Consider the following 19,511-nt stretch of genomic DNA (forward strand, 5'->3'; position numbering starts at 1 on the left):
TTGCACGTTTTACGTCACTACATTTATTTGTCAGCTAAAGTTACTAATTACTTTACTTTAAAATAAAAAATTTAAGCTGAAAGATTAATCCAGAGTTTTCTAACCTTCTTGTGATGTGTTGCGTTACTGAGTGAGTACACCTTGCTCCAGGTTAGGAAGGAGCTCAATTTTGAGTGCAATAACCATATGTAATTATAATAACACTGCACCACAAGTTAATTCAGTTAAATTACACTTTAGTTTGCTTGTGAATAGCAAAACAAATGCATAATTTACATCGATATGAAAAATAAAAACTGGGCCCTTGACACCATTAGTTCTGCGTATCATGTGCATGTGAGGCCAACAACTGAAGAAAGTAGAAACCATTAGCTCCACGTATCATGTGCACGTGAGGCCAACACTGAAGAAAGTAGAAACCATTAGCTTTAGGTATCATGTGCATGTGAGGCCAACACCGAAGAAAGTAGAAACCATTAGTCACAGTGGACGCTGGAAAACCTAACAGAAGATAAATGATGGTGTATAGAGCAGAGAGTAATAGATAGGGGTAGAAACAGTAGCAGGGAACTTAGAACTAACATCATAGGAAATAGAGTTGCTCCTTGTACAAACTCAGTTTACATGTACTCTGTTTGATTTTGCAGTAAACTCATATTGAACTCCACTGAATCTGTGCGTTGATTGTAGAATATTTTAACCAGTGTGGTAGGGGACATGAAGCCATCTTGGGTCTCATTTATAAAACAGTGCTTAGGATCCACACTAAATGGTTGCTTGAGGAAAATAAACGTAAGCAAAGAAATTCTGATTTACCAAACCTTGCGTGCGCCTGCCTGTGCGCAATTTCCATAATAAATCCCATGTGGATTAGTCCCATATCCCGCCCATTACACACCCACATTTAACTATAAACGGTCGATGCAAAGCATGAATGTTGATGAATATAAATGAGCCTGCTGATAAATGTGCTTAACTGTGAATCAGGGCAACTACCAAGAGGAAGAAAAGTAATTTTCGGACACAGAAGTTTAGGCGCTTGTTGGTGAGGTGGTCCCTAAACACCCAAATTATTTTAGTCACGCAGTCCTCTAACAATGCTAGTCTTTCTGCAGCATTGCAATTGTCACAGCAATATATGTATGGTTCACATTAATCACACTGATTGCTTCCAAAATGATCGCGACAATCAGTGTATCCCTCACCATGGGCTATCATTTGAAACAAACTTTAATTATCTATTTAAGTTTTGTTATGGTGAGCTTTGGCTTGCATCTTGATTAGGACTCATAATAAGGATATGGAGCATAACAATTGTGCGAGAGCTCTCACTGGCTTTATCTCACTCATATCAGACTTTGCTAATTTTCAAAATCCAAATGTGCAGGTGGTGAAAATGTGCCGGGTAAGGTGACACGACAAGGCCGAGTGTGTGACCATCACAATGTTGGCTCCATTGCAGTCTGATACTTGCATTGATAGTTGTTTTCAGATTGTCTGTATACAGTATACTGTATCATTCCCTATAGAAGATACCATTAATGAGGTGTTGTGTCACTGCTGTGATTTTACACACAAATATGAAAGCTAAACTCGTACTTGGGGATATATGCATTGTATTTGAAGATATTATTGAAAACTATTGACTCTATTTTCTACAAGTCTTTGATGCTATTTGATGATATCTTGTTATCTCTTCAACCAATGCTTATGATTTCATCTGCATGGTGCGCTCCACAGCTGACCACTTGTGTGAGAAGTCCTCTCCTATGCACTCATGGGTGCAGACAGCACTGATGAAATATTGAGTGGATTTTGATTTGAGATTTGTAATTGTTTATAAAAGAAAGCCTCTTTCAGGCCTTGTTTTATGGGTATGCAATGGTTATAAATGAGACCCCTGGCTCACCTGAGGGTTTTCTCCCACAGAAACATTGTGAATAACATTAAATTCACACTTCAAACATCAAATACATTTCCATTTAAGCTGTTGATATTCAAAATAATAATAAATTCTTGAAAAGGCTTTTCATAGAAATAACTTTGATGCTAACACACAACAAACTAGTAAAACGGAACAGAAACTGTCCCTCGCGCTCGCAAACTGCACTGCTAAAAGGTTAATTTTAGCTCGAGATGAGAATAGTAGAAGCGAAAAATTTTATATTATATATTTTTACATTTTATAAACTACAGTTTTCACAAATTAAGTGTCTAATAACTAAAATACATGCATTAATTTAAAACTTAAGTCGATTGTTTATATTGTTAAAAACTATTCATTTCGATTGTAACCTGTTCATCTGGGTTACATGACACTTTATAAATCAAATTCTAGTGTCGCTCCTTGGTCATTTCAGATGAGTTGTTAGCAGTTCCACCAACGACTCCCCCCCCAAAAAAACTTCTCAAGTGATATCATTTAAATAAATGGTGAGACATTTTCAAAAATCTTACAAAAAAAGTATAAAAAGTAATGTAAATTTTTTACTTCTTGCTCTCCAATAATGATCTAACTGCCCCTCAGATTTATATTGGGGAATTTGTAAGGGATCTTACCCATATAGTTTGGGAACCACTGGACTAAACTACCTAATTGTATAAAAAAGTAAATCAAACAACCTCCACTTTTATAAACTAAAACAGTGCTTATAATGCATCAGTTTTAAAATTAAACAATATGATATATTGTATTATATGAATATTTTACTGCGGAAGTAGCCTACTCTCTCTTTTGATATCTTAAGTACGTTTTGCTGATTATACTTATGTACTTTTACGCAAGTATGATGTCAAATGCAGGACTTGTAATTTTTTATTGGCAGCCTACTTTTTCAAATCATGGCAGAAATACTCAGATATTTTGAATCCGAGCAGCTCCGGTCCTGAGGTCTTGAATTCCTAAATTAAGTGACATTTTCACTTAAATAAAAGTACAGAATTATTATAACCCAAATGTGCTTAAAGTATCAAAAGTATTTTTACCTATTAAGCAGAATGGGTCCTTTATTATACTGTAGAATATCTTATTATTATTTTTATCATTAACAAATACACGTAAGAGAATTTGTATGTTGTAGTTCATTAGTGTGGGGCCTACTTTTGATACTTTGTGTACTACTATTAAGGTTCAAATCAATTGTTATATTATTTACTTTTTTTACCTGACGTTCCTCACCAGTAAAGTGTATAGCCTTTCTAACATTTCCCTCTTTAATGCAGTGGAGAAGTAAAAGTACAAAGTCATATTTAATGGAAATACTCAAATAAAGTACAAGTATACAGTACCAGTCAAAAGTTTGGACTCACCTTCTCGTTCAACTACTTTGAAGAATCTTAAATATAAAACATATTCTGGTTGGTTTACCACATAATTCCATATGTGTTCCTTCATAGTTTGGATGTCTTCAATATTAATCTACAATGTAGAAAAAAAAAAAGAAAAAAAACATTAAATGAGGTGTGTCCAATCTTTTGACTGGTACTGTATAGCCTTTCTAACATTTCCCTCTTTAATGCAGTGTAGAAGTAAAAGTACAAAGTCATATTTAATGGAAATACTCAAATAAAGTACAAGTATATAAAAACTGTACTTCCTCAGAGTACTTAAGTACTGGTTACTTTCCTCCACTGTCTTTGAGTCACACAATCCTCTCTACACACATCCTCCTTTCAGTGCAGTGCCTCGTCCAGACTGTAGGGAGCGCCTCCCATGGACTGTTGTTGACATACGTCACAAACATGCGACGGTCGATCAGCGGGGTTGTAAATTATACCCGTGGACGACCACCAGACTCCCTTTGAAAACATAGTAAAAGAGAGCAGTGTTCGTCCCCTAGACACATATTTTAAATGGGTAAGTCATAATGATACCAACGACACGGTTACATTAAAGAGAGGGTGATTTTTATTACGAATGAATTATCAAAATGTCAGATTTAGCGTTTAGTGAACAGAGTTGCTATAATGTGTCTGGAAAGGTGGCTACGCTTCGTTAGCTTCTTGTTGGAATGAACAGTCTTTAAAATGTAAACTCAAGAGTATAAAACACGTAAAAAAAGAAATTGATTCCTTGAAACATGTATTTGTTTGTATTGGTCAGATTACCAGCTTCATTTATGTCTACACCACTGATGGTCGTTATTCTTCTATTTGACTTTAATAATTAACAAGTGTTCTTGTTGCAAAAGGGTTTCATGGACATGATATGTTAAATTATGATATTTATTAGTTTGATCATAGTAGTTAGTTACAGTCGGAATCTATTTCCTTTGTTTTTTTTTATTAATTCTGTTATGGAAATTGTTATTGTTTGATTTGCAGAGGACGTGTTATTAGTGTATTGTGGTGAGTAGTGTGAATTTGTATTTCTGCAATTTGCACCATGTAAATTCTGTGTAACCCACAGAAAGAATAGCTTCTGCGATGCAAAAGCTTGTGGGGATCTTAATAAACAAACACATAAACAACTTCAACTAAAAGGTCTTAAATACCAACTGGTTGAAAATAACCCCAGCTGACTGCGTATGGAAGTCTGTCTGATTGTTTACATTACATTACAGTCATTTAGCATTTAACTGAACTGTTCGCGGTTGCATGTTGCAGGCCTTGACACTTTCCTCTAGTTTGTCACACGAATATAAACGTGTTGACTGACGCACCTCTTCCAAATAAGTAATTAACTGAAAAAAAGAACTGTTGTGTCATATTTTCTTGTTCTAACAGGATAGAAATTAATAAAACAAGTCAGGCCTGTATATTGACAGTTGTCCTGCCACATTACCTTACAGTCATTTAGCAGACGCCTTTATCCAAAGCGACTTACAATAAGTGTATTCAACATAGGTATTCAAGAGAACTACTAGTCACCAGAAGTCATAAGTGCATCTCCTTTCTTAAACAAGCATCTTAAAGCATAAGCCAGAGCAAAAGTATAGTGCAGAAGCAAATTACTACGAAAACAATAATTGCAACAGACTAATACGGATACAATAAGTGCTACAAACTACTACGAATAGGATAAGTGCAGTAAACGAATACGAATACAATAAGTGCAGCGAACTGATACGAATACAATAAGTGCAACTACGAATGCAATAAGTGCTACGAGGAAGAGTATTTCACTGTCTTCCTCTCATATTTGAAGACAGTCAGCAACCAAAGTGACAAATATCCAGTGGTGGGTATTAACGCGTTACATCTACTCAGTAAACCTACTTGCAACTACTCAAATGGATTTACATAAATATGTAGGCCAAGTTATACCCCCTTATTGGCTTCACAGGTCTCAATACTTTTACTGACGCATTTAGTCTTGAATATTTTTTATACTCCGCTGAGCTCACACACATGACAGCCATTTTCAGACAGTGAAAGCCAGCCAAAGTTTTGTCTTATCAAGTTTACTTTATCTGAAAACAATTCAAAGTGCTGTACATAAGAAATAAGAGCAGGCACATACTATAAAAAAGGAGACATATGTATAGTATTTTAAAGAGTACGCTGGAATGCAAAATCAAATATAAAAAAATAAGCTGCAAGATGTGAATAAAGAAAATGCAGTGGCAAACAGAAAGGTTTTGAGCCATGATTTAAAGAACTCGAGATTGGGAACAGACCTAAAGATTTCTGGAACAATAAGAGTTTTATAAACCAATTATTTGACGTTCAGGAAGCCAGTGCAACGATTTGAGAACTGGAGTGATGTGATGCACGTTCTTCATCTTAGTGAGGTTTTTTATGTGTTTGTTAGACCAGAGGCTTTTGGTACATTTTAGATAATTCTGACTGATTTTGTAAGTGCTTGGTTGTGGATGTTGAGATTTAGGTCTGGGTCCATGACTACACCTGAGTAACTGTGTAAGCTGAGTAACTGTAGATTCTTAAAAGGCAAAACATCCTAGTTTCTGATATCCAAGATCTAAAAATGTCTTTATTTGTTTGTTTTTCATGCACTGATCATTTCTGGGCTATTTTGCTTCTGACGAGTGGAAAGAAAACATCCAAAAAACACAATCATGTGTTTATTTAAAGACATAACTGAAGCTACTTTATAGATTTGTTACTGTAGATTTCACCAAAAGTTAGTAATGCCTAATTTGAATGTTTAAGACAAAACATTTCAGAACATTTGTAATACGAAAGCGAGTGTCTTAATAGGAGTAATCAACTGGAAAAGTTTCATGCGGATATCTATCAGCTATATTTCTTTTCCTGTTCCCCTGTAGTAACATACACAAAACATACCAGTTTCATTCATATATTCTGGAGGCTTTCACAAAGGGGTTTGTTTATACATTATCCATAGTCTGATTTATGTTTTCTTCTTTAAAAAATGGCTAAATTTGAATTTGTTGAATGGCTGTCGACATTATTTTCTGATTTATGGGGTAATTAAAAAAACAACTTTGAACTACAACAAAATGAAACCAAAAAAAAGAAAATGAACCACACTTTCCAAATTAGCACATACTTAATATTGATAATGTTTCGTTTGCATATACAGTACCAGTCAAAAGTTTGGACACACCTTCTCATTCAATGTTTTTTATTTTATTTTTTATTTTTTATTTTTTTCCTACATTGTAGATTAATATTGAAGACATCCAAACTATGAAGGAACACATATGGAATTATGTGGTAAACAAACAAACAAACAAACAAATGCTCAACAAACCAGAATATCTTTCATATTTTAGATTCTTCAATGTAGTCGAATGAGAAGGTGTGTATACAGTATATATACATAGCATTTCAGAAAACTTGTCAAACAAAATATAATTCCCTTAATGTATATAATTGATATTTATTTTCCACCTGAAAATGTCATTACATCTGATCTGGAGCAGAATGAATGAAACTTGTTATTTATCCAGATATTATAATATATCCATAACCATTGATGTCCTGTCCGTGAAGTGACCGTTCCCGCATCGTCCGATACCTTTCTGCTTGCTCGTTAGGTGGCGGTAGCACACCTTGAGTGGCTGTGAGACGCATTTTAACCCAGACGAGGGCTGCGTTGGGGGGGTGAAAAAAGGGAACGAACCCGGGGACCAAACCGAGAGCATGACGCTGCGAGCAAGGAGAGCAACACAGGCTCCGGCACCGGTAAATAAATGCAAAACCAGTGAGCAGTGCTGGGAGGCAGACTGGTTTGGCGACCGGCTGACACTGTGCAGCGATGCGTGCACAACTTTGTCATGAAATATTTCAAACTGGGGACAATGGGTCGTAAAAATGCTGGATTCTCGCAGATGGAAATGTGCGCTTTGCTTTGCTTGAGTCGTTGGCCGCTGCTGCTAGTTTGGCTTTAGTCCATAGAGATGATCTGCAATCTCACACCAATGCAACTCTTTCTAATCGAGCACGGATCACCTTGAAAATGCACCGGCACAAACCTGAAAACGGGGCTTTATGAAAAGTTGACTTTTCAGAGATACGTGGTTCTTACTGGACATAAACCCATAAACCCATAAACATCTTAATGTTAGAGCAGTGCAATGCAACAGACACTTTAATGCTGCAGTAGTATATTAACCCCCCCAAAAAACATCATGTGTGATAGTAAAACAATGCCGCAGAACATTTGAATGCACAGTGAGTACTTTTACTACTTTTGCTGGTATATTTTGATGATAATACTTGCATACTTATGCTTAAGTAAGATTTCGAATGTTTTTACTTGTAGTGGTGTATTTTTTACTTTCTGCAAAATTGTGATTTTATCTCACTTCTGTTAGGCTTGGACTTGGACACTGTTATTATCTTAGAATAAGACGCTTTTTATTGCCTTTTTTTTATACAAGGAATTTGTACTTTGCACACTCACAGAGGACAAAATCAACACATCTAGTATACTATAAATGGTTAGCATAACTTTGTAAGGTAGAGCGCTCTACCCAGGCTCTTTGCACTTTTATAGAGCAAATTAAAATTGTTTTACACGCACATTTTTGTATGTAATTATAGGTCAAAGGTTGTAGTTACTGAGTTGTGAACTTGTCTCTACTTTGCTCTCTTATGTTTTTTATGTGATTTTTTTATTTATTATGATTTAAGTCTTAAGCGATTCAATTTGTACTTATAAATTGTGCAGATACCCTGCTGACAATTTATAAACAATAAAACGATCAGTTAATAATGAAAGTTAGTTGCAGTCCCAGTGACAGTCAACTGAGCCTAAGTTCCGTGGCTGCACATTCAAGTCTAAAGAAATGTATCAATCTTAAAGAAAGAAGAAGTTACAGGATATTCCTCTTCTGTTCTGACTCCTCTTCTCTGCTCCTGCAGTTGGATAGTAGCGCACCAGGAGCTGCAGCAGGGATGAGGATCCAGCTGCAGGGTCCCGGCCACGCTGCCAGCCTTCTCGCTCAGCTCAACAGCTGCCGCCAGTCGCGCCAGTACTGCGATGTGCTCCTGCAGGTTGGCAACCGAACGTTCGCGGCGCACCGCGCGGTGCTGGCCTGCGCCGGGACCTACTTCCGTAACCTGTTCGCCCGGGCTCCATCCTCCTCCACAGCTGCCTTCTCTTTGGAGTTCATCTCACCGGCCAACTTTGAGAAGCTGCTGACGTTCGTCTACACGGGGGAGATCCTGACTGATCTCATAGATGTCGGGGTGCTGTATGAGCTGGCCGAGAGGCTAGGCGTCAGTGAACTGGTGAGGGCCTGTCACGCCACCTTCCCTGACCTGCAAGCGTCTGTGTCTGCAAACTGTAAACCAGGTAGTCCTGGAGACCTCAGCCTGAACTCTAGCATGGTTGCTGCTGCTGCTGCGACAACAGTGGCGTCCGTTTGTGCAGCTTCTGCGTCGTCCGTGTGCTCCTCTGCCGCCTCCTGCTCGTCTCTGTCTTCGTCCGCCGCCCCGACCCCTGCTGCTGCTCCCTCACCCCTCTTCCAAACCAGGGTGGCCGGGGCCAGCCATGAAGCTCACACCGGGGCTCTGTCTCTCGGCCTAAAGGAAGAAGACATGCGGTCTCATATCGGCTACGGGCAGTCGGCGGCGGATCAGCAACAACCAGGAGGACACAGTCTTTTAACCAGCAGCCATTCCATTCAATGTGATGATGTTCTGCCTCCGGGGCCCGTTCTCCAGCTGAAGATTGAGCCCGGGCTGGAGGAAGAGGAGGGTAGCTGTGTGGACAGAGACACAGATGGACGAATGGTTTCCCAGTGCACGGGAAGTTCTCTGCCTCAGAGCAGCGTCGTTGCACCGTCTGACTCCTGCTCCTTCCCAGACTCCTCGGCTCAGCCCGAGGCCTGCGCCCCGACGTCCTCCTCAGTCGAACCTCTAGGCATCCTGCAGGTGGTGTCAGTGGAAGGCGGCATGGTGGACGTCCAGAGGGACGGCAGGCTGGTGTTTGGAAAGGTGGAGGAGGGAGAGAATGAGGAGGAGGAGGAGGAGAGGGAGGCTCTGAAAGGAAACGGATCCATGGAGGGAACAGAGGAGGAGGAGCAGTGGAGACAGCTGGCAGGGGAGATCATCGAGCTGAGCGACGACGAGAACTTCATGGAGGAGGGAGACGAGGAGGACGATGAAGACGAGCTTGTGTACGTGGAGAACGGAGACGGAGGGAACTCAAGCAGCCAGGTAATGTTTGAATTCTTCAGCCCTGAAATGTTTCAGGTGATACAAATCCACACAACCGAACTAATGCTTTTCCCTCCTCCAGGTGACGGGGAACATGCTGCCGTGTAAAGCCTGCGCGGTGCTCCTCCCAGCAGACCCGGATGCCATCAGAAGACACGCTGAGAGCCACCTGACGGAGCTGGGGCTCTGCAGAGTGTGTGCCGCCTCGTTCCCGGACCGCGACTCCGGTGTCGCCCACTCCCTCTCCCACGTCGGGCTGCAGCTCTTCACCTGCGACATGTGTCACTTGCAGTTCTGCAGCCAAAACAAACTGTTGCGTCACCATCGCCAGGCAGCCTCCGGTTACACGATACCACAGGTGGCGCTGACCAGCAGCAGCCAGAGCCTCGACCCCGAGCTGCAGTGTGCCGTGTGCACCAAGACCCTCAGCAAGGACTTCCAGGTTAGTGGACATTTAACATGTGTTAATTGATGTAGGGTATGCCAGTTTACATGGTCAATTGTATACATAATTATGTAATAATAATAATAAACTTTATTTATAGAACACTATAAAAACAGTTATAAAGTGCTCTGGGCGGAAAAAATCAAGATAAAACAAGTCAAAACAATACAAATTAAAAAAAAGAGAGTAAAATAAACAAACAGAGGAAGTATAAATAAAGGATTTTTTATTTGATCATATTCATTAGTATAATTTAGTATTATTTGGTAGAGTTCTTTGCAGTCTCGGGCAGGTTTCAAGTCTCTGCAGCTGATTTTAATACCGTTATGAACTTAACTAAGATTAAAGGCTGCCTCAATGATCAGTCAAAACATTGTCAACATATGCTTCTTAAAATTGTTAGTAGTAATTTAAAGTATATGGTGTAAAGCTGAGACGATTATTCAATGGTAGAATGCGGAAAATTTATCTGCAACAGATTTTGAACATTTTAATCATGAAAGTCATTTTTCAAGCTAAAAGACACAAACATTCCTTTGCTTCAGCTCCTCAATTGTGATGTGAGTTGGACTTTAGGATGTGGCTAACAGGCATTTTCACAATTAATTGATTAATCAAAACAGTTATTGACAGATTACACTATGATTAAAATTGTTAGTTGCAACCCTAATATGGTGTGTGTATATATATCATTTATGGTAGACTCCTTCATAAAAATGTGTGTGTAGCCTTCAGGTAATTTGTAACTCTTAGAACAATAATTAGTTAAAAAACAAAAAACAAACATACAGTGTGTTGAGGTGTCTGTTGTTTGTATAATTGGTAGACTGTCATGAGCTCTCACATTCATCCACACTCTCTCACCTCCCTCACAGACGGTCAAAGACCACCTGCTGAGCCACGTGTGTCCGCAGAGCCTGAGCTGCGGCGTGTGTCACCTCCCCCAGCTCTCCTTGTGCTCCCTGCTGTGGCACGCCCTCGCCCACCTCTCTCTGCCCGTCTTCACCTGCCCACACTGCGCCTGCTGCTTCGTAGAGCGCTCCATGCTGGACCGACACATGACCGCGCACGCCGAGGAGGCGGCAGCTAAGGAGCGGGAGCAGTTGGCGCTGAGGGCTTACAGGGTCGGGGGCGGCGGCGTGGCAGGACTGGAGGAGCTGCATTGCTTCCTGTGCCCGCAGACTTTCCGCTCCGCCTCTGCCTTTCAGTACCACCTCAGCCTGCACACCACCGAGTCCCTGGGGGGCGTCGGAGGCGTCAGGGCCCAAGGCTGGCTGGGTAAACGTAAAGCTGACCAGTCTCTGGAGTGCCTTCCGTCTTCCTCCTCCTCTCAACGGGAGGTCGGCGGCCTCGTTAAAATGAGCAACATGGGGCTGGGGCTGGGAATGAGCTTCAGCATGCCAGATAAGTATTTCCAAGGGGCGTTACACAGCCTGCCCGCTGGGGTCCTGACCAACGGGAGCTCAGGGCAGGACGGGGGAGCCGGGGCAGCAGGCGTCCGTGGGAAATGGTACCGGTGTCGCTACTGCGGCAAATGCTTCGCCCACTCGGGGGAGTTCACCTACCACCTCCGCATCCACACCGGGGAGAAACCCTACCAGTGCAAAGTGTGCCTGCGCTTCTTCAGAGGCCGCTCCACCATGATCTGCCACCTGAAGACGCACGCCGGCGCTCTCATGTACCGCTGCACGGTCTGCGGCCTCTTCTTCTCCACGCTGAAGATGGTGTCGTCGCACATGGAGCTCCACACGGACCACCTGCCCCCGGACTTCAACATCGAGCAGACCTTCATGTACAATGATCACTCTAAAGAACCGCTGCCCAATGTGGACGCCTGATGTGTCGGACAGTTTCCCTTCCTCGTTCCTCTTACCTCTCTCCGACACTTCCTCTGTGTCTGGTTGTCGTGGACCACATACTGCATATAATAGAATAGGGCTGAAACTAATGGTTATTTTCATTATTGATTATTTTTGGATTAATTGTTTAGTGTGTAAAATGTCAAATCATTTAAAAAAAAAAAAAAACGGTTGTTGCTCTAATCTTCAAATTAATTGTTGACATCTTCAAATCAACCGACCAAAATCAAAAGACATTCAGTTTATAATGATGTAAAAAAAGGTGAAAAGTAGCAAATCCTCACGCTTGAGAAGCTGCAAAAAGAAAATCATGACATTTTTGTTTGATAAAAAACATTACTTTTCTGTCGATCGACTAATGGCGTCCGCTCTATAATAGAAGTAGACTTGTAGAATGTAGAGAACGTATTGTCTGTCAGATGCCGTTCACTGAGTCGACCTCTCTGAACTAAGATGAAAAGAAGCCACTTGGTGGCAGTGTATCCTGTTCTGTGTCGGTGAAAGAAGGGAAGCTGGTGGCTTGTTGACCTTCATGCAGCACTCTGCTTATATTCATCTAATCCGAACAAGTCTGTATCTTTACAACTTAAATATGAGGATTGATTTTCATGTCAGTGGTTGATGATTATTAAAGTAGCACCTCATTGTAGCATAGAAATTATTTTCCTATATTTGCGGCCACTATTTTCACACTTTTTTATGTCTTAAAGTTTTTTCACTCCAGAGATACATAAAAGTCACATGAAAGATGGCATTTCATTTGTGATTTTAGACGTGTTTTTCATGAAGTCGTTTTTACGAATGCTTTCAGATTCTGCCACATAGTCACATGCTTTATACACTTGTTAAGAGCGTGTGATCAGTCGTGCTGTAGAAATTATTTAAGTGCCCATCACAAGTTTGTGTCTTACCTCATATTTATGATGGCAGTATAACTATTTATTATTTTTATGCCTTTATATGTTATCTGTTTCTAAAGCTGTATGAATGTTGGCTTTTTTTATTGTTCATGAAAAGAATAAAATAAATGCCTCTTAGAAGATTGTTATCAAATCGAAATGATGTTTTAATCTGTTTTGTTGATAAACTTTTAAACGAAATGAATGAACGAATGAAACCTTGATTGCCTCGAGGGATTTTTGCTTTGCACAAAGAGTATGAAAAAAATATCAGAAGAACAGCAACGACCAACATGACAGTAGGGCTGGGCGGTATGGAGAAAATCAAATATCCCAATGTTTTTGACCAAATACCTCAATATCAATATTGTAGGGTTGACCATCAGTGCTTTTACGAAATATTTAAACATTGAGATTTTTTGATGAATAATCATCTGTGATTTGGATATAATGACTTAAGTGGGTCAAGGCAAATAATGGGACAGTCTGATAAGTTTAGTAAACTACAACTCTTAAATGCACCATTTAAAACCAGGACATGACAACACTTTTGCCATTTTACAATATCCAAAATCTAAGACGAATATATGTCTAATATCACAATATCAATATATCGATAATTGCCCATCATAAAAAGCATAATTTTGGAAATCTATAAAGGTCTTTAGGTGCATGTTCATGAGGTTGCCAAATTCAGACCATGTGATCAGAGCTTATTAAGCATTTGAACTCTGTGTGGGACAAAGTATGTGATGCCTCTTATAGCCGGCGTCCTGGACATGCTATACCTTCATATCTATCCTTAGAGGGTGCAGTTCATGTGAGCTGAATTCATGTTGTCCAGTTCCATCACATGAGTTATACTTCCACCCAGTTTAACAACCCTGACAATACTCCCAGCCAACACTGAATGGTCAATATATTCTGAATAAATCTTATTATACAATGTCAGCATAGTTCAATGTCCACATTAAAGCTTTAAATCAATAACAGTGCCCAGGTTTCTGAACTCCTTTACACCTCAGTGGTTATGTTGTTCATAATTACAGGGGACAGAAAGAAGTTTCTTCTGAACTCAATAAGGATTTATTTTTGTTTTTCCACTGAACACAAGTGGTTAATCTCAGCTCTTCACTGGTCTAAAGTGTCCTGAACCACAAAGTCCATCCATCATCACAATTTCAGTGATGAACTTGCAGAAATCTGCGTAGCATTGTGAACCTCCTGCTTCCAGGGGCTTGTGACCTTTGCCCTTTTTTAAAGCTCTGCCTTTTCCTGCTATTGTGCCATCCATGGACTGACACCCCCTTTTCCTTTTGCTGCCTTCTTATCATTTCAACAGTCGTCCGTGACACATTCCAGATGACAGAAATGGAAATGAATGTAAAAAGGTCGAGAAGGAAGATAGTTTCGTGCAAAGAAAGCAAAATCGTCTGAGTAGAATAAACACGTCCCCAAGTTTAGTTATTGCTCTACTCTGCATGCAGAACAAAGTACAAACTCTTCTGCAGCTTAAATGGATACAATTGATGTTTATTGCATTTAATCTGAATTACATTACATGTAGAACACAGCAGCATCTAGGAACAGATAAATAAGCATTAGGTGACATGAATTATGATTTATCTGTTAAATTTGTAATGAAGAGAAACAAAAACATTTAAAGATGTTTATGAGGGTTCTTCCTATCTGGCACTGGACCGACAGCACATTTGTTTACACACATTCCTGGTTTATTCTCTTATAAGATTTTAAATTCCATTCCTGTGGGCGTTGAGCAGCTTTGAGGAAAAAAAAGAAAAACCCCACACCAAACATTTCCTGCCTTCCTCTGTTTAAAACTGCGATCAGATATATGTAAAAAAGGTGGAAAAAAGGAAGTGGATAATGCGTGGAAGGTGTCTGTGAGCCCATCAGCAGTGTAACAAATAGCACAATGAGTCTATGACCAGAGGTGAGATGATACCTTGTAAAATCTATGCATCTGGTTTTCTGAAGCACAAAGACTGGATTAAGTTCTGACGTCTCGCTTTTCTCAACTCAGCTTTGTTTTTTATGATCCGATATCAGACTGGCTGGTGCTGGCGTTACTTAGCTTGCGTTGCTTCCCCAGGTCCAACCCGCCTCCATTGGGAGCGTTGGGCTGGGGCCCTGCTCCCACCTGGTCCACAGGAACCTCTCTGGGTATGTAGTCCACCACAGTGTTGATCAGGTTGGTGCGGAAGCTCTTGCTGAGGAAGTTGTAGAGGATGGGGTTGGCGACGCAGTGAAACAGAGACAGGCTCTCCACCACGTTGATGGAGAAGTAGAGGGCTTCTACCGTGTTGCAGGTGAGGAGGTACGGGTCCAGGTCATCTATGATCATCAGGAACATGACCAGGTGGTAGGGCAGCCAACAAATGACAAACACCAGGGAGTACACGTGCACCAGCCACACGTCCCGCCGGCCCTGCACATCCTGCGCTGTTTGAACTGCACGAGCGATCAGAACATTGCAGGTGATGATGACGGCCGCGGGGCCCAGGAACTGGAAGATCAGGCAGAGGAAAGCCACAGAGACGAACCATTCGGTGTAGTGGTACTCAGGCACCATGAAACAGCCCGGCTCTTCCCACTCCAGAAGATCCACGTGGACGTTCTCCATCAGAGCCAGGATCAAGGAGAGCGCCCACAGGCCTCCACAGAGCAGCCAGCGGCGCCGGCCCACCACAGGGAAGAAGGCCGGAAACGAGGGCCTGGTCAGGGACAGGTAGCGCTCCAGGGTCATGAAAGCCAGGAAGAAGGAGCTGCTGTAGAAGTTGATCACATAGATGAGGTTGGTGACCTTGCAGAGGAAGCGTCCCCACAGCCAAACCCTGTCCATGGTCACCTCCATCATGAAGAACGGCAGGATAGCGATCACCATCAGGTCCGACAGGCTCACGTTGATGATGCAGAAGAGAACCCCGTTAGCCGAGTGGCGTCGGCGCCAGTTCACCCAGACGACCAGCCCGTTCTCCAGCAGGCCCACCATGAAGATGAAAAGGTAGATCAGGAAGAGGGCGATGCGCCGATAGTCTGCAGCAACATCCAGCTGGAGGGTGCATTCGGAGATAAACCATGGTGTGCCATTAAAGTAGTCCAGTGAGTGGTTGTGCTCGTGGGCGCTCATGGTCTGGAGTGAAAAGCAGATCAAAACTTTTATATCTGGAGTTCAGACCTACTTTGGGGTTAATCTGATTATGTTTTCAGACATTACATAACAGAAGCACAGGAGGAGGAGGGTGGAAGACTTAGTTGAAATGTTTCTCAAATGATTTTGATAGGTGGATACTAAAACCACAACAGATTATTAGAAAGCCATTTCACAACCAACAACATGGATTTCAGAAGCTATAAATGTCTCACTGACGGGCTGTGAGTGTTTGGCTTCTTTTATGATTAAAGTAATACCTGCCAACTTATAGCATGCCATGTAGCGCTAACAAAGTGATACGTAAAACCTTAAAATCAATCTTGACGTAAACTGGAAGCCAGTACAGGGAGGCTTAAATGGTGATTATGTGATCATTACATTACATTACAGTCATTTAGCAGACGCTTTTATCCAAAGCGACTTACAATCAGTAGTATATTACATATCATTCACCCATTCACACACTGATGACAGGCTACCATGCAAGGTGCCACCATCAGACTCTAACTAACATTCATGCAACATCCAGTCCACACCGATGGCAAGCCTTCGGGAGCAACTTGGGGTTAAGTGTCTTGCCCAAGGACACATCGACTGCAGAACCCGGGTATTGAACCACCGACCCTCTGATTGGAGAACTACCTTGCTCTCCACTACGCCACAGCCGCCCCTCTCTATTGATCTCTATTGTTTGATCCACTTAACAGTCTAGCTGCAGCATTTTGGATAACACAGAAGGCGTGAACTTACTTTATTGTTTAGGCAAAGAGTGAATTAAAAAGTAAATTCTTGAGAAAACAATTGCTTTCTCCAAGTCAGAGAATCAAAGAATTAATCTAACTTTTGAAACCATTCAAAGTTGATAAAAACAGGACTGAACTACATCTTGACATGATGATCGAAAGTTAAATTGGAAGACTATCCCATCGTTTCAGGATTCCTATAACAACTCTGGTGGACTTTTTTTTATCATATCATTTTGTCTTCCTTGTCGAAACATAGTGCCTAAATGACCCACAATGCAACTCAACGCAGAAAGTTTAGTCTGAGATTCGGGTCGATCTGATATGCTAGTGGCAGCTAATGTAGACTATGAGCAGCAGGGTACAGGGGTCGGGTCGGGTTTTTTTACATCTTCAATCTTGGTCTTCAGACCCAACTGATGCTGACTCAACTGGTGGCATCACTTGAGGCAATTTATCTGACTCTGGATCCACAAAAGGCTTTTTTAAAACATGCAGTTCAACACCTGTAAACGGACTCCAATGTTTAAAATCAGTAGAGATGCTTTTTCATAGAGAAATGTCTGGAAAAACATTTAAAGATTACAGAACTGGACATTTCCGTACCTTGTTGTGATGATGAGCGTATTGGTGATGAAGAGGCCAGGTCCCTCCTGAAGCCTCGCTGTCTTCTGGAGAGTTTTCTGTTTGAAGCCTGCAAACACCAGATGACTCGTTCCAGCTCTGTCGTTGAGGACTATCTCACGTTGAGGGTTTCTACCCTCCCATTTCTCACTAACACACACACACACACAAACACACAGACACAGACACACACAATCACACACACAGATATAACAGGACATCCTCAGTCAGTAGTGAGGATTGGTGTGGAAGTCCAGGGACGCCCACATAGCTAAAGGAAATGTGAATTTATGTTGAAAAACTAAATATTTTCAGTTCAGACATAAAGGGTGTTTTATAAAATGTCTATTCAGTAGTAATGGATGAACCTAAACAGAATACAACCACATTTTCCATCCAAAATACGAGTTCATATCTGACAACTCTTAATTGCACCAAAACAACTGCACTTTAGTACAATTTTAAGGTACTTTATACTTCTACTCCACTAATAAAAATGTGTGTATCAGAATTGTTTTTCTTCTTTCGTCTTCCATTAATCATCTCACGATCCCTTTGGTTTATTTTGTGACCCTTTGGAGGAGCCTGACCTCAGACTAAACTACTTCACCTGGTCATAAAAAGTGGTTGAAGAAGCAACACTGTCCGCTACTTGTGAGTTGATTTATCAGTATAAATATTGTGCATATAAGAATAATATTAATACTTTAAGGAACAAATACTTTTATATTTTTTTTAAGTACATTTAGATTATAATTATTCTGCACTTTTACTTAAGAAAGATGTCAAATTAATTACTTTTACTTGGAATGGAGTACTTATACATCATGGTATTGTTACTTTTAGTAAAAATTTGAGTACTTCTTCCACCACTGTATATAGACAATACCTAGATACATTATGTGGATATGGTCCATCTGTACTGATCCACATTACGTTCCAGCATGAGTACAGGGTCCCAGTAAATTAGATTTTTTTAGTAACAGGTTAATAAAAAAACTAATCAGTTTTTTCAACAAATATATATATCTATTCTGGTCAGGTCATATCAGTTCCCACAGATTTTAATACATTTTATCACCACTTTTGGTTTGCATCAGCAAAATCCCTGCATGACCTTCTGTGTTTATAATGCTGGTAGGAATGGTGCAGAAACTGTAAAAACAGGCACCACATAGTGGAGAACAATGCCAGGAAGCTGAGGGGGCACGGTGAGTGATGGGCAGAACGGTGGGAAGCCTGGGGCACATCACGGAGGAAGGGTGCTCTTTTAACCTAGACACACACACTCATTATTTCCACATTCAAATATTTAAAAGTGGGCTGCAGTTTGACTTCCCTTCAGCCTGTGCAGGTGATGACAGAGCAGATCTGGCTTGTTTAATTGAGACAGTTTAGGGGTTTAACTTGATAGTGGACAGTTTCCTCAAGTGTTCATCTGCCATTGCGAAAGTGCAACCTTTTTGTTTCTTCCGAAGAATCTTTGCCATTGAGCAAACCGCATCAGCTCCCGTGAGCCCAGATGTGTCCTCGCCAAGGTCAACACTGAGGTCAGCGTCACACAGAGAAAAAGCAGGAACGTTTGTGTTGGCTGTGACTCACACTGATTAATGGGGATCTGCTCCCCTGAACATTGTGTTCCTTCTGCAACTCCGGATCGTCAGCAGTTTGAAGCTTGCTGACCTCTTCAACGACGTCCTCCTTCTGTCTAACTGCTCATCCTGCCTGAATCCTATTGTCTATATCAGTGAAAAAAAATAAAAATCTGGTGAAACAAGTGGGAACCAGTCAGCAAATTCTGTCTCTTCTGATGAAACAGGAAGGAACCAGTCAGCAAAAAAAAGTCTCCCGGAAAAAGTAAGACAAAAAAACATCCTAGACCTATAATAACAAAAACCTGAAGTTTATCCGATATGCTGACTTGAAAAAAAAAATAAAAAAAATACCACTTAGCTACCTCTGAGAATATGTTTTACTGTAGGTATGAAGGTCTGCAGGCCTGTAAGCACCAGTGTGAGGCTTTGAGATGAACGTCAGCATGGTAACGTGCTGATGTTTCACAGGTATTTAGGGATAACCAAGGTGAATCAATGCATCCTGAGGGGAACATGAATTTATGTACCAAAACGCAGGGCAATCCATCCTATAGTTGTTGCGAATTTTCATATAAAACCA

At 41.0% G+C, this 19,511-nt stretch overlaps 2 protein-coding genes across 4 annotated transcripts; one reads left to right on the forward strand and one right to left on the reverse strand.

Moving 5' to 3' along the window:
• Positions 1 to 3,755: 3,755 nt before the first annotated feature.
• Positions 3,756 to 12,954, forward strand: LOC129099885 (zinc finger and BTB domain-containing protein 39). 3 transcript variants are annotated; one of them, XM_054609309.1, is made up of 4 exons: positions 3,756 to 3,856; positions 8,293 to 9,591; positions 9,674 to 10,033; positions 10,912 to 12,954. In XM_054609309.1, the coding sequence occupies exons 2-4, from the start codon at positions 8,326 to 8,328 to the stop codon at positions 11,872 to 11,874; spliced, it is 2,589 nt and encodes an 862-aa protein (XP_054465284.1). In that variant the 5' UTR covers positions 3,756 to 3,856; positions 8,293 to 8,325; the 3' UTR covers positions 11,875 to 12,954. The 3 variants fall into 3 exon arrangements, with proteins under 3 accessions (XP_054465284.1, XP_054465282.1, XP_054465285.1); XM_054609307.1 differs by lacking the exon at positions 3,756 to 3,856 and adding an exon at positions 7,031 to 7,110; XM_054609310.1 differs by lacking the exon at positions 3,756 to 3,856 and adding an exon at positions 7,039 to 7,599.
• A 1,356-nt stretch (positions 12,955 to 14,310) lies between these two features.
• On the reverse strand, positions 14,311 to 17,519 carry gpr182 (G protein-coupled receptor 182). The gene is made up of 2 exons (XM_054609567.1): positions 17,319 to 17,519; positions 14,311 to 15,948 (listed from the first exon to the last, which is right to left on the reverse strand). The coding sequence occupies exon 2, from the start codon at positions 15,943 to 15,945 to the stop codon at positions 14,848 to 14,850; it is 1,098 nt and encodes a 365-aa protein (XP_054465542.1). The 5' UTR covers positions 15,946 to 15,948; positions 17,319 to 17,519; the 3' UTR covers positions 14,311 to 14,847.
• Positions 17,520 to 19,511: the final 1,992 nt, after the last annotated feature.

The sequence above is a fragment of the Anoplopoma fimbria genome, chromosome 12, assembly GCF_027596085.1.
Source record: "Anoplopoma fimbria isolate UVic2021 breed Golden Eagle Sablefish chromosome 12, Afim_UVic_2022, whole genome shotgun sequence".
Taxonomy (NCBI): Eukaryota; Metazoa; Chordata; class Actinopteri; order Perciformes; family Anoplopomatidae; genus Anoplopoma; species Anoplopoma fimbria.